Raw genomic sequence first — 16,383 nt, 5'->3', positions numbered from 1 at the left:
CAATAACAATTTGAGTATTTCTAACCGAACGGGAGAAGGTAAATAAATCGCGTAAAGGAAAAGGTACACCATTTTTAATTATTTTATGAAACAACAGCAGGTTAGTACAATTGATATAGTTCTCGAAGGAAACACCAAGAAACTCTCTGACGAATTCTGTTACATGTTCACACCTGCGGACACTAAATACAAATCGAACAATGATATTAATAATACGCCTTAACCTCTGAATGTTGCCTATGGTAGTACCAGACACAACCTCAAGACCATATCTAATAGAAGGCATTAACAATGCATGGGCCAATCGTTTTCTAACCCATAGAGGCAAATAAATGTTTGTAGAATATATCCTACGCAGGGTATAGTACACTCTACTATGTACATGGTCAATATGAGCCCCAAAATTTAGATTCTTATCAAGTACCAACCCAAGACACTTAAGCTCATCCACAAAGCTAACCTCATCATATCCCAACAAAAGATGAAAATCAAACACATTATTTCCAAACAACAAGGCTTTAGTCTTTAACGGGTTAATTGTGAAGGCATTAGTACTGGTCCATCGACAAACTTGACCCAAACAACGATTAATTCCAATCTCCAAAGCATCAGGACAATCACGTTGGCCATTAAAAAGAAGTAGAACATCATCTGCATATAAGAAAACTGTGCAAATAGATAGATCTAAGCATTCAGGTAAATCATTTATGTATAGAAGAAATAGCAAGGGCCCCAAGACCGAACCTTGGGGAACACCAGAGGCCAGAGGAAGAATAGAGGAAACATTGCCATTCAAGCTAACAAATTGAGACCTACCACCTAAGTAGGATAAAATAAGTCTGCATGCAGAATTAGAAAAATTGAATTTTGAACAAAGTTTCTCTACTAAAATCTTGTAAGATATGGAATTAAATGCCTTAGTCAAATCAAGGGAAACCAAAACACTAAATCTATCCAAATTGTTATTCATTCTTATAGAGTCCGTAAGCTGAAGGAGTAAAGTGGTTGTACTATGGCCTTTACGAAATCCATGCTGGTTTTGAAAAATTCTATTTGTAAATTGTAAAAGAATCTGATCTTTCATAATATGTTCGCAAACCTTCGACAAAACAGGCAGAATGGAAATAGGTCTCAGATCTTCCAGGCTATTGACCGAAGCTCTCTTCGGAATAGGAACTACACGAGCTGTTTTCCATGCAGTAGGAAAAACAGAGGAAGTCAGAATTGCATTTACCAAATCCAATATGACACCAGATAGATGAGGAAAAAGAATATTTAAGAACTGCACAGAAACTCCATCAACTCCAATTGCTTTCGACTTAATCTTAGATATAGCAACAGCAATATCATCAATACCAATGCAATCAAAAGAAAATCCATCTTCACTAAAAGAAAAAGTATTGATATCAATAATATCATGCAAATTAGATTGCGCGCCATGCGCAAAGAATTCATTGACGTCATCTATGTCGCCATTGTACACGAAAGCATCATCACCAATGCAACCAGAACCACGAAGCACTTTCCATAAACCATCCGCATTAAGCCCACCGAAACGTCTTACAAAATACTTCCGTCTCTCTCTCCGAATTAGAGATTTAGTTTTATTTCTATATCTGCAAAAAGTTCGCCAGTTTTCCGGTGTTCTGTTCAATTGGTACTCAGAGTAAGCCATATCCCTCAAAGACTTAGTGAAAACAATATCGCTGGAGTTCATCCACTCATCACCAAACAAAACGACTCTTTTCCTCAAAACAGGAACAAAAGAAAAAAGACTTTCAAATAGGTTTGTCAGAATAGTACACTTTTCATTTACATCTGAAGACATGTACATATCAGAGAAATTAAAACTGTCCAAAAAATTAAGAACTCCAGACATATCAATGTTATTGTAGTCATAAAATTCCACAAAGGGATCTGTCCTACTCATGCGAAAATCAAAAGCCGCAAATATCAATGCATGGCGAGAAATCGCAGGGCATTGAACCTGGTCCGATAAATGTTCACTTAAATTAGAACTCAGGAGCATAAAGTCTAACAAGGTTGTGGTGCCATGCACTGCATCAAAGTGTGTGGGCCTAGAATTGTGCAAAACGGATAAACATAATCTACAGCAGGTCGAACGAACTAAAGAAGAAGAAGAAATATTGAACAAGTTGCAATTGAAGTCACCAACAACTATTATATTGGAAAACTGTATGAAAAGATCACGATGAGTTTCCTCAAACGTGGCAAAATCACCTGGAGGAGGCAGGTATACAACCCCAAATAATATCTTAGCCGAACCAGAATAAAGTTCAATAAAGAGAGACTCACACATCCCCAAAATGGAACTTTTAAAAACCAACTTATGTTTAAGGTTCGATGAAATATATATGCCTACGCCACCGCCCCTAGAATTCTTGCGGTCATTTCTATGTAAAGTATATCCTGGAACATTAACAGAGCGTGAAGAAACAGGGGATTTAAGCCAGGTCTCAGAAATTCCTACAACATCAAGCTTAGATTCATATAAAATCGATTTAAGTTCATCAAATTTAGATGAGTAAGCTGAAGGTCTCATGCTCTGGCAATTTAAATGGGCTACATTTAATTTGTCATTACATTCTCTCAATATTGAGTTTATAAAATTGTTGTTGCTAACAACAGGACCAAGGTTTAAGTTAGAAGACATCAAAGGTATAAGAATCTTCTGTTGCGGGGAGCCAAAAATTGAGAAATATTAGTAAAATAGGTCTATTTGTAATCATAACGAAGAAAATCCTAAAACCCATATAATATATTAAATTTAAATTCATATAATATATTAAATTCAAATTACTGCTAAGCAGCTGATCATTATAAATTATGAGATCCATAAAAAAAACTAACAAATTATTTGTTATATACATACATAATCAATCGAAGTATTTACACATTTGTTCAGAAATAGAGAAAAAAAAAAAAAAAAAAAAAATACAAAAATATTCAAATTATTCAAAAATTTTCGAAAATAGAAAAATTTACCAAAAAAATTGTTAATCAAATCTCTAAGAATTACAATAAACGTACGTGTAGAACGGATTATGATGTTTCACCACCAGACGACTCAAGAAGCGCAACGCACTCATCAACACCACGAATAACTTCGCTTCCATCATGTAACGATAACTTGACCCTCAAATTGTCACCGTGCAAGATTCTGTATTTAACAGCCAGTTGTTTTCGAAGTAGTTGCTTGCAAATCATGTTGAAGTGGCTTGCTGCAGGAGAATAGTGATCGTTTAAATATACCCGGCGTTCAACATCATTGCCAGCACCATTAAAAAAGTCACACACCCTCAACGACCGTGTTTTCCAGTATTCGCTCATAATAGCATCTCGAATCATTACATTATTTAATTTAAGCAGAATAAACTTTCGGTTACTTATGTAGCAAACATGGTTTATGTCTTGCTTAGTAATGTCAACCTTGAAGAAAGCACCTAATGAGACAACAGTGCCAACTAAATCAGTAATTCCACCGGGTAGGCCACCAATGATTATGTCCCCACGATTAAGACGTCGATGTAACATGTTATTTTCCATTTCCAACTTGGAAATCCTAAGAGATGTTGAAGTTTCCACAGATATTATTTTTTTATTACATTCAACAATGTCTGCTCTAATGCCACTCATACATGTAGACATCTCTGTTTTTATATCATCCAAAGCATCTTTAATCGCCATTTGGTCACTATTATTCTTTGTGATGAAATCATCCAGCTTTCTTTCTAAACTGCATATGTCAGTAAAAAAACCATTTGTGCCAATATTATTTTCACACGAGTTACATATAAAGGCGCTTGATTTCACAGACCTCAGCGCAAGTAAATCTTTCTCCGATAGTTTGACGCAGTTGGCATGGAACCAGCGGGAGCACAGTCTGCACATCACACTCCCAGATTTATTTATTGGCTCCTCGCAGCAACCACATTTTAGAGATTTGTTTCCCGGCATAGCTCAAAAATAATAAAGCAGCAAACACAACAGCAACAACAACAGCACGCAAAGAGGAATACAAAAATATCAAAATATCCAGTTAGGAATTCAGCAATAGCAATGCAATAACAACGGCAACGATGGTTATGCAACTCAACACCAGCTTGGGAGAATATGATTCTCTGTAGATTCGGCCAATTTACAGGAAAACTTGATAAAATTCCAAAAGCCTGCAGTTTGTTTAATGTAAAGCGCGAAAAAATACTTCAACTGAAGAACAGTATAATAGAGAATTTTAAAAAGAATGATCAGCTGTCAAACGCACACTTCTACTCAGGCATAGGGTTGCCAAATTTTTGATTTGTATATGCAATTTGCGTTTTCAAATCTCTCTGACAGTTTTGGTACATATGTTATGGATTTGCATGTTTTTGAATCTCTTTCTCGTGGCTTACTGTTCATTGATTTTTTTAATAATAATTCAACGACTGTTAATGGGAAACTATTATTTTGAAGGATATTGACGATTTTTCTTTTGTTTTTATCGTGGAATATTTCGTCACTTATATTGTTAACTCTATTGATAAGATTTAAAGCTGTATTTAAAATAAATCTTTTTGGATAGTTTGAATGATAATTTAATATTCTGCCTGATGGTAAAGGCTTCTGATACTAGTTGATTAAAATATGACGTTTTTCCATATTAATTGCATATCCAAGTATGGTATACCATTGTTTTCTTCTTTTTCTATTGTGAACTTGATGCTTGAATTAAAACTATCCCAAAAAGGTCGTCCACATATTTCGTCAAGATCCTAGGTCTAATATCGCAGTTTGAAAGGCATTCATTCAGCGGCTTCTCCATTACAACTACAAAACAGTAGCAAAGCAAACGACTGTTGAAGACGGTCGCATAAATATACAGTTTTTGTTTGTGTTTTGTTTCACATTTAAATATGTATTGGGTTGCCCAAAAAGTAATTGCGGATTTTTCATGTAGTCGGCGTTGACAAATTTTTTCACAGCTTGTGACTCTGTAATTGCATTCTTTCTTCTGTCAGTTATCAGCTGTTACATTTAGCTTGCTTTAAAAAAATTGTAAAAAAAGTATATTTGATTAAAGTTCATTCTAAGTTTTATTAAAACTGCATTTACTTTCTTTTAAAAAATCCGCAATTACTTTTTGGACAACCGAATAAGTTAAACAAAAAATAAAAATAGTCATGTCAATAGTTTAAAAATAAATTTAATTTGTTGTAAATCATACTTGAAAAAGCATTTCATGGAAATGCGATATATTGATGCATAAATAATAAAGAAAAGAGAAAAACCAGAAAGACCTCGAGCTTGAATTAAAAACAACAATAACAAATCTATTTTCTTATAATACTTAATTGTTTTTATTTTAAAATATGTTTTAATTTAGATGAAGCTATATTTAGTAAATATATTTTTTTCTCTCTAAATTTGTTTAGATTTTTTTAAATGTTGTTTTTAATACTCTTGAACTAGAAGTGGTATTTCTTTTGTATATGCGGACTGAAATAGTGATAAATTGGAGTGTAAGTGCATTGTTTTTAATTCTACCGCCATTTTATTTTTCATTTTATATATTTTTTATGTTTTAGTTATATTTCAGTAACTGGCCTCATAGAACCCGTATATAGTTACAAAACTGCTTACAATACAAAAATATGTTAAATGCTTATAATTATATGAACTGTTATAAAAATAATAATTTAATATATTTTTTTGTATTGTTGATTATACTTAAAAGTTTTGTAACCGGATAGGGCATCTATGAGGCTAGTTACTGAAATGTTGAAATAAATAAAAAAAGCAATAAGCGGGATTTTTCACTTCAGCGTATAACAGTTATGCGGTTTCGACTGTATTTTGAATTCGCATATATGTTTTGCCATAACCTGAATAACAGAAAAATATTATGCAAATATATTAAAAAAAATGATTACAAGCTGTTTTCATAAAATACTGTCCTTGACATTTTACACCTTCGAAGACACTTCGCATTGTCAAATGTACACTAAACTTAGATGTACTTCTGAGTATTAAGTTTGAATTATAAAAGAAAGACTGGGAATAGGTCTCCAGCTTATTTTTCATGCCAAATATCAAGCGACCCCGTTTTTATTGCGATTCCGAATGACGCAGTGTTGCTCCGGTTTTAAAAAATGTAGAAATCGAAGATGAACATTTTTAAGAAATCTTTTACAAATCTTCAAAAAAAATACTTCAAACTAAGAAGATAGTACGGATATGAATTAATTTACATTATGACTGATAGACTGGAATCGGAATTTCAAAATGCAATGAGAACAAGGCAAATTTGTAAATTTTTCTTTGCACTCTTTTCCATTTACAAATTAAAAATTGGGATGTAGAATTCGAAATGATTTGCTCATATCCTAACATATAACGGACCAGAAAATACACATTTAAAGTTCTACAGATATACGGAATAATGAAACATGAAGAATGATGTTTGATAAAATCCGCAAGTTTATAGGCCTTAGGTAAGATGAATTGTGGGATTTAAAACAAAGTTTCGACTCAAATACGACCACATAAGGCTTTGGCCTAAGGCTTTTTGTATTATATTGAATTTAATGAAATGAAAAATAAATAATAAATTAGACCCATAAAAATCTGATCCGTTGTCAAATCTTGAAAAAGGCTTACAATGAAAGGGAGCCTTTCTTGATTGTTGATTCTACAACATTGAGTTGTTTATAAATAGTTAATTAAAATAATTGTAATTTAATTTGCGGTTACTGTATTTTGTATAATGTTTGTAATATTTAATAATGGGCCTTGTTGGCTTCTTTATAAATATTGACATAGTCACCGTAGGGCAGAGGTAACATACATGTCTGCCTTTGACACTAAACGCATGGGTTTGAATCCTGGTGGTTATCACTTTATAATGCTAGCAACATTTGTGAGGTACTAGGCCATGTATAAACCTCTTACCAAAGAGGTGTCGCACTGCGGAACGACGTTCGGACTTGGCTATAAAAAGGAGGCCCCTCATCATTGAGCTTTAACTTGAATCGGACAGTAATTATTGATATGGGAGAAGTATGCCACAGTTGCTTAATGGAATGTTAATGGGCAAATGTGAATTTGCAATATATATTTGTATATAAGGGTTTCCTTTTTAATTTTTTGAAAATATTTTTTCTTTTAATGCGTAGACCACTAATTTTTTGCTGCAAAAAAATTAGTATACTTTTAAATAGTATAATATAACCATAAAACGTTATGTTATACCAAATAGTGGTCCCATTGCCATAACGTATTACACTTAATAGAAAAAACATCAAATGTTACCAGAAATTGTCGAGAGTGGGGACAATTTTCACAACTATTTTTGTTTCAATTCTTTAGCTTTGTAAAATTGCAGATTTTTGACGAGCCAAATTTCTTCCCAACGTGACATATCTTGTTATGGCTGGGGAGAACCAATTAAAAAAAATACGGCTACGAATCTTAAATTGTTTTTAATATGTTAAGTATTTAATTTTTTGTTGTCTATTTAGAAGCATATACAGTTGCCATAGGTTTTTTTTTTGGTCTATTAGGCTTCAGTATTACTGTTAAGAAATAAATATGGCGAGAAAAATGTTAGTTGTCCGAGGAACGCACAATCAAACAACCATGCGTAAGTTCTATGTAGTTTATTTTTGTAAATATAAAGATTTTAAAATTTTTATTTTGCTGTACTCTTATGGGATTAAGTAATTTATGATTAAGTAATTTATTATAAAGTTATAGTATGTAAGAAATTGTAATTATATTTTAACAATCATTAAGCTGCCAATTATTTATTTTAGTGGTAGTATTATATTATATTTTAATGGCGACTATTGTATTTTAAAAACTTATTTGAAGTCCCTTTTCAAATAATTGTTGTTTGTTTAATAGGGCACAATTGACAGAAAATTTATCAACGTAAAGTGTCTGAGACATGAAAAGAGTGGTCGAAACCGTTTAGAGAAAACCGGTCGGCCGGTTTGTCTCTTTCCACCGACTGTCGGTTTATCAAAAAATCAGATTTTGGATGCACCGCTGCACCGGTTTTCTGTTTTAATTGCACCTATAAATATGAACTTCTGCCCAGGTTATTGTAAACGCGAAAGAAGGGATATCAAATTCCAACATTTACGCTTTGAATTTGAGATATACAATTTACAATGTAAAATCAATTGCCATTAATTGAGTTTTAAAGGACATAGACGCCTCTATTTAAAATAAGGCTTTAACTTATATCTTACAAAAAAAAACTTTTAGTATACCCTCCACTATAGAATCTGTGTCGTTTCGTCATTCCGTTCGCTACTCATTAAAATATTAATCAGAGTTCCAAGAAAGTATATATCCTTGATCGTGGCTGAAATTAAGCACATGGCGTTTCATTTTGACTTCTTTGCCAAGCATGGTCCAAATCGGTCCATAACCTGATAAGTTCCCAACAAAAAACAGTCACTCGATTGGACTTTTGGACCTCTGGAGACCACCGTTATTATCTGATTTGACTAAAACTTTGCACGAAGACTTTTATTTTGGCTTCTAAGACAAATGCTAAGTGTGTTCTAAGTCGGTTCATAGCTTGACATACATTCTTCCATATAAACCGATCAACCGATTTTCCGATTTTTATTAATCTTGGTTTCATTTGGTCTGTGCATTGATATTGCTTCTACAATATATAAAGCGATCTTCTGATTTTTACTTCTCATTTTCGTTTTAAATATAGGTGATGGGAAATTAACGATTATTAAAACCAAAGCAAATATCAAATGTTGCGATTATAGATAGTTTGCCAGCTCTATATTGTGGAGGATATATATATGATTCGAGCCGGTCGAACTTCTAGTGTATTACTTGTTTATTCTAGAAAAACTTAGGCTATTATATGATTCTAAAAAACCGTTTCCACAGGTTGTATGGGATTTCTTCTTCAAATTAACCGCCCTCCGGTTTTAAAAAATCTACGGTTTTTAACATCCAGTAAAACCCCGGTTTTAAGTTAGAGAGAGAATAAACGATAACTGTCGAAATTCAAACTTTCGACAGCGTGAACTCAAAAAAAATCCGACATTGTCCACCCTAGTTTTCTCAGTGCTCTGTGATATATCCTGAATTCCTCCAACTCACTGAAAAAATAGCGATCTATTTTCGTTTTTATGCCAAAATCAGCTGAAAAAAGATGCTATTGTGACACGGAATTAGTGTGCAGGCAGTAAAACTAAAATGAAACTGCGTGAAGTATATAATAACACAGTCGAACAAAATACAACTTTTCGAAAATAACACCATAGAAATCTGTTCACAGATACAGATATTGTGATGAGGATATGGAAAGAACAATTTTTCCGGTTGCACTGTTTAAGACCGGAGGCGACACGCTGAGGTCATATGGATCAGCTTATCTGCGCAATCTGGCTAGAAGAATGCATACCAGTCCCGTACACAAGAAAGGGGATAAGACTGCATATGCCAATTACAGAGGAATTAGTCTCCTTCCCATCGCATACAAGATACTGTCGATAGTAATGTGGAAAGATTAAAGTTTAAAGTTCACGAAATAATTGGGCCTTATCAGTACGGCTTTACACTTCGTAAATCCACCATAGACCTGATATTTACAGTGCGCCAAATCTTGGAAAAAAAACCGACAAAAGCGAATCAACACCTACCATCTTATAGTTGACTACATATCATTTTGTTGTTTTGGTATAACCTCTAACAACTGTTCCAAGCATGGTCTAAATCGGTTGACAACCTGAGATAACTGCCATATAAACATATCTCCCAATTTGATTTTCTGAGCCTCTAGAGGACGCAATTCTTATCCGATTTCGCTGCAATTTGGATGTGGTGTTTTTCTATGACTGCTTACAGCCATGACCAGTACGGTCCAAATCGGCCTATAACTTGATATAACTTATATACAGTTAAACCTCGATTATCCGGCCCATTATAAACAGGGTACCCCTTTTAACCGGCATGCTGTGCTTTTGATTTTAAACTTCTATTAACCGCGTTTTACCTCTATTAACCGTGCACCACAATCATGATTGTTTGATGTAAAATTCCGGGATTTTTAGTTTAAGGTGAATATCAAATCACATTCAGTGGCTAATAAAAATTGACCGGTTAAGGTGTTTGTTCTAAAATGGCTCCATTGTCCATTGGTTTGTTATCTGAAAAATACGGTGTTGGCAAACAAACTGTACGGGATTTAATAAAAAAATAAGAAAACAATTTTAAAATTTGCCTCTAGAAGTGGAAAAAAGTAAAAAAAAGACACACAAAATAATCATCAAGAAAGGTTCAAGGGAACTTCAATTTCAGGTGAGTTAACTCAAATTTAACAATTTTATTGCCTGGCATAAAATTTTAGGTGTAATAATAACTGAAAAGGCGAAATAATTTTATGAAAAACTATACATAAATTCGGAATGCAAGTACTCAACTGGTTGGCTCAAAAATTCAAAAAACGACGCTGATTACGAATCAGCCATTCTGTTTGAATACGACTTACGCGAATATATTGAAAGTAAAACTGAACAAATTTATTACGCCGACGAAATAAGCCTATTTTGGAATTGTTTGCCTCAGACTTCGCTGCTCACTGGTTAATAATTATCCATCGATGGGTACAAAGCATCCAAGAAAAGAAAAACAGATTTGCTTTGTGGTAATGCAGTTGGGCCACACAGATGCAAACTGATGGTCAATCCAAGAGCATTAAAAAATGTCCCCCACCTTCATGATTTCGCCAAGTCTTTGAATATTAAGACAGCTTTGTGGACAGCTGCTATAACTTGGGACAAGTTAACACCATAAATATTACACAAACTTTGGAACAACCTGATGTCCCAAGATGACGAAAATGCGAACCGCCTGGATGTTCTATTGATGACCTCTTAAAGTGGATCGAGTGCGATGATGATATCACATCCTGTACTATTCTATCTGATACCTGAACATAATACGTATGACAAATCAAAGCGAAGATTACGAGACTGATGGGGATTCCCAAGTGTCAGACGAAGGAAACTCAAAATACCCAGAAATACCTACTTTGGCTCAAGCAATAGAGGGATGCAGTGCTCTTTTGGAATTTCTTGAAGACAATAGAATTCCAGAAATTTCAGAGCCTGATGTAATGCAGGTGCATCGCGTACAAACAAATCTACTCAAACAAAAATAGACGCTCAAAAACAAACAACACTTCATAAGTACTTTAAATAATTATGTATAACATATTTTAAAACGCTATCGCCATACCGATGTCTGTAAATAACATCATAGAACTCTGTATGATATTGAAAGACGTTTAAAAAAACTCTATTAACCTTGTTTTTCAATTTTCCATGCTAAGCTTTGTGGCGAGCGAGCCGGATAATCGAGGTTTAACTGCATATTCTTGTTTCTATTTTGTTCGACCTTTTTAGTTGAAAATTAAAATTTTGTGAAATCAAGCTCGAGTTCCTCAGAGTTGTGTTTATTTATTTATTCGACATTTCGCACTTACGTTGGTGAGCATATTCAAGAAAATAAAAATTTGAGTAACAAAGAAATCACAAACAAAACTTAAAAGCTATGCAAACATCTTTACTGGCCGTTGTCTGTTGAGTGACAAAACAGACAACGGCCAGTAAAGATGATGGCATAGCTTCTAAGTTTTGTCTGTGATTTCTATGTTACTCTAATTACGATTTGCTTGAAAACACTCACCAACGGATGGAGGAAATATCGTATAAATAAACAAATCTGAAGACCTCGAGCTTGATTTCACAAAATTTAAATATACATACATTTTTTCTACTTGTGAAAAAAAAAATCACAATGCTGCTTATTAGTATTGAAAGGTAAAATATGTGAATATAGTTAATCAATAATTAGTTGCAGATTACTTTTCGAATTGGTGCTTTGTTGAATAGATTGGACTCAAACACATTTTCCATGTTAGATTGCTCAACATATTGAATTTTTCATATTGTATATGTAAATGACATGCAATTCCTGAAACACTAGCCTATTGCAAATGTAATGAACACGAACTCAATTAAGATTTTAGCCATGCCAATGGGGATGAATATCAAAAGAAAATTAAAAACAAACGAGATTAGACAATATTGGTTTGGTTTACCTCTTTGGAATGATATGATTGTTTCACTGAGTTCCTCAATCATATGGACACGTCGACCTTTGATACCCATTACTTAAAAACATTTACAATTTAGCACACAAAAGTGTCAAGAGAAGGGGGCATCGTGTGAAGAGAAGAATGTAAATGGATAAAATTTAGAACAATTTATCATTTCAGTATTTCTTATAGGGAATTTGTGTTTTGGCGTTTTTGTGCCGTTGTATGAAACTGAGAAAAAAAGTGGCCATATAAGCATGTGCGTTCATAAATAAATACCTTTTCCCGAATCTGCATTTCGTATCACAACCTCATCCTTGCAATAGGTTTTGCCAGGAATTTTAGTTGGTTTGGGAAACTTGCCGGAATTACGTATAACTTCGCCAGGACTCAAGAGTAGATGTTGTTGATTAGCGGAACCGACTGAGGCAATCGCAGCGGCAGCTGCAGCAGCATTCCCAGCGTTCATACCACCAAATGTGGGGGAGGTGCTTAAAAATGCTGTTTGGGTTGGATCAACATGATTCTGGACATCATTTAACTGTAAGTCAGACAAGCAACAAATTTGAAAAAAAACAGATTTCTCTTGACAATTGATTGCGCTAAACAACTCCTTCCCACTTACCTCAGCATTCGTGGCCTGCTTAGTCTTGTAATAGGCATTGATGCCGCTGTCTTCCCATCCTTTGGCCCTCAATTCAATCAATTCGAGCAAATTAAGACGAGTCATAATATTTAAGCGTTCGTCCTGCGACGCATTACGGAATACAACAAATGCCCGATCCAATGTATCCTTTGAGACCGTCTCCAATTGGGGACCATGAATACGAAGATTTTGTACCAGCGTAGCCATTGGCTCTGTATTATTAATGCCCGATTGTAATGAAATCGCTACATTTTCTATCAACTGCATAAGCTCCTCAATGAGCATATAATTGTTCTTAAGGGACGAACGAGATTGTGATTTTAAGGGTCGCGGAGCTTCGACATTTTTGACAGAGCGTCCCAGATGCGCCATGATGTTTGATGGTTAAATGTCTTTTGGGCCAATCAAAAACTTGTCAGGTTGCTGGTGGTTTTTTTAATTTTGTCCTGTGAGCTTGTTTTTTATTTAATTAACCGTTAGTTCAAGGCGGAGGATGTGAAAACGTTTCTGCTTGACTTTACTCAAAACTATGTCTGAATTGAGTATCGATCGCTTCAAGTAAAAAATCGTAGAAATTAAGACAGATAAGACTGTTTCTTTGGTTTATCGTTCGCACCTCCCCCTGAAAGTAAAGAGTTGTAGATTAGAAAAAAATCAATTTAAAAATGATAGAAACAGTCGCATCCTGCATGTTCGAGTATTCGTTAGAATCTATTAGTGTAGGTTTTATTTTGCTATAGCCACATAACAATCCCCATTTTTCCAAGAGTACTTACTGAATTCCAATGCAAGTTGTTGTTAACTCAAACATACATTTTTATTATGTTTCCTTGGTAATTTCATAAATTTCCTTAACATTTGCCAACAAAATAACGCTTTGCAATAACGGAATGCAATATTTCGCTCAATTTACATTTTATTAAAGAGTGCGACAGTGCCTGTAAACAGCACCCGTACTCTGAACGAGTTTGATGTCCCAATTAATATAAAAAATATTTCATTTTTTGGGTCAACAACAACAACGCACGTTATAAAGGCCGATTTAATATTTTTTTTTTAAATTTCTACTGTTTTTCGCATTGAATCTGTCTCCTTATCACTTAACTATATTCTGTTTGATAAGTTTTATCATTATGCATACAAGGTCTGACGCTGCCGGTCTTAATCGAAATGAAAATATACCAAAGCGACTATCTTCACATAATAACTTGCCACAGTCTCATCTTTATTTAAATTTTTTGGAATCAATTAGAATTATCATTCAGAAAAAAAATCTTTACAGCCTCGACACAAACTACGAAATTTTACTTGCGTAAATTCATGGTAAATATGTTGAAGAGAGAGAGAGAGAGATAAGAACAGTGGAAAAGGAAAGAAGAAAAGGAAGGAATCCGCTTCTAAACAAAAATTATCTCTACGAAAAAATCCAGATAACATTTTAATTTAACACTAACACCAAGATTTCCTGTAAACCAACTTAGACCAAACCAATCAAAATTACTGTTTTTTATCTGGATATGTTTGAAAAAAAAAATTTTAACTTTGTTCCTTAAATTGAACTGAAATATATTTTAATTAAAAGAATAAACATATATGTATATATTAAAAAAAATACTTGAATGTTAGTATTGGGTTGCCCAAAAAGTAATTGCGGATTTTTCATATAGTCAGCGTTGACAAATTTTTTCACAGCTTGTGACTCTGTAATTCCATTCTTTCTTCTGTCAGTTATCAGCTGTTACTTTTTGCTTGCTTTAGAAAAAAAGTGTAAAAAAGTATATTTGATTAAAGTTCATTCTAAGTTTTATTAAAAATGCATTTACTTTCTTTTAAAAAATCCTCAATTACTTTTTGGGCAACCCAATATAATAAATGTTGTTGGAGTTGTAGCAGTGTGTTGTACACTGAGGGGGCAGTCTTCGCCCATAAAGGACTCCATCGGGTCAATCCGGTACGTACAACTGGCTGCCATGGGATTGATAAATAAACAAATGTATTCTTATCATGTTTCCATATTTCTTAAGGCTAAATGAAATAGCCTTAATAGCGTAGCGTAACACAGAGGTAGGCATGTCCGCCTATGACGCTTAACACCAGGGTTCGAATCCTGGCGAGACCATCAAAACAAAATTTTCAGCGGTGGTTTTCCCCTCCTAATGCTGGCAACATTTGTGAGGTACTATGCCATGTAAAACTAATTTTCAGAGAGGTGTCACACTGTGGCACTCCGTTCGGACTCAGTTATAAAAAGGAGACCTCTTATCGTTGAGCTCAAACTTAAATCGGACTGCACTCATTGATATATGAGAAGTTTGCCCCTGTCCCTTAGTGGAATGTTCATGGACAAAATGTGCAATTTGCAAATGAGATATTAAATATTGTAAGCCACGGTAGCGCAGAGGTTAGCATGTCCGCCTATGACGCTGAACGCCTTGGTTCGAATCCTGGCGTGAACATCAGAAAAAAATGTTGCCCCGTGGTTATTTCCTACTAATGCTGGCGACCTTGGTGAGGTGCTTTGCCATGTAAAAACTTCTCCCCAAAGAGGTGTCGCACTGCGGCATGCCGTTCGGACTCGGCTATAAACTTTAATCGGACAGCACTCATTGATCTGTGAGAAGTTTGGCCCTGTTCCTTAATGGAATGTTATGAACATATTTGCAATGAAATATTACAAGAAAAGTTACGTTTTGTATTGGAAGAACTAACTATTGCTTGGAATTAAAATATGCTTTTATTTGATCGCAGGTTTCCCATATTCATCTGCAACTTGGGTTTTTGTATTATTGTATTATTATACTTTCTTTTAAAAAATTACTTTTTGGGCAACCCAATACATATTTCGACAACATTTGGCAAACGTGACATTGGCATTAGGATGAGATAACCACCGCTTACAATTTTTCTGATGTTATCTGCAGTATTATAACCCAGGCGTTCAACGTCATAGGCGGACATGGCAATCTCTGCACCACAGTGGACTTCGAAACTTCTACTGAGTGAAATTGTTATTCTTCTTTTTTGGTGACGACAACCAATAACAATTTAACCCCATAAATGTCCCATCAGATATGCGGGATGGGTCCCACCCCAATCGAAATTGTTTTGCCTTCGACAATCTCCGACGGGACATTAGCATATTCTGTTGACCACTCTGCTAGGTCCATGATTTGCTACTATGACTTCCAATACCAATGCAATGCATAGGGTTTTGAGTTCATTTTCGGATTTAGTTTCGATCTATACTGATCTTGAATTTAACTTCTTGTGCAACTATATCGCACAAACCGTAAATGATTTGGCTGAAATGTTAAGTAAATGTTAATTTATAACATTTGCCAAATAATGTTGTAGTTGTGTTAACAATAAAAAAGTTCACAGTTTGACAATAATTTATTTGCCTCCTCAGACGAACCAACAAGTACTTTCTTATGTCAACTTTATAGTCTTTTGAGAATCGAACAGTAAATCTCATGATTCAGTATCAAATTAATTTCCAAAAATTTCTGGAAAAATCTATTCATAAGACTTAATGCAGCTTCTATAAAGGATATCTATCAAATCTATTTAAAGGCTGCAATAAGTATTGTTAATACCG

General features: G+C 34.3%; 1 protein-coding gene across 4 annotated transcripts in view; it reads right to left on the bottom strand.

The window, feature by feature from the left end:
• The window catches only part of LOC106092127 (eukaryotic translation initiation factor 4E-binding protein Mextli), a 36,740-nt gene that overhangs the window by 18,175 nt on the left and 2,182 nt on the right, over nt 1-16,383 (bottom strand). For 3 of the 4 annotated variants that reach the window (XM_013258898.2, XM_013258907.2, XM_013258910.2), the window contains exons 2-4: nt 12,765-13,407; nt 12,419-12,680; nt 12,143-12,214 (exon numbers count right to left, since the gene is read on the bottom strand). In XM_013258898.2, coding sequence (XP_013114352.1) covers nt 12,143-12,214; nt 12,419-12,680; nt 12,765-13,157 — 727 coding nt within the window. In that variant the 5' untranslated portion in view covers nt 13,158-13,407. The remainder of the gene's footprint in view (nt 1-12,142; nt 12,215-12,418; nt 12,681-12,764; nt 13,408-16,383) is intronic. The other variant, XM_013258916.2, reaches the window with a different exon arrangement.

The sequence above is a fragment of the Stomoxys calcitrans genome, chromosome 3 (assembly GCF_963082655.1).
Source record: "Stomoxys calcitrans chromosome 3, idStoCalc2.1, whole genome shotgun sequence".
NCBI lineage: Eukaryota > Metazoa > Arthropoda > Insecta > Diptera > Muscidae > Stomoxys > Stomoxys calcitrans.
This window is presented reverse-complemented; position numbering and strand designations above follow the sequence as displayed.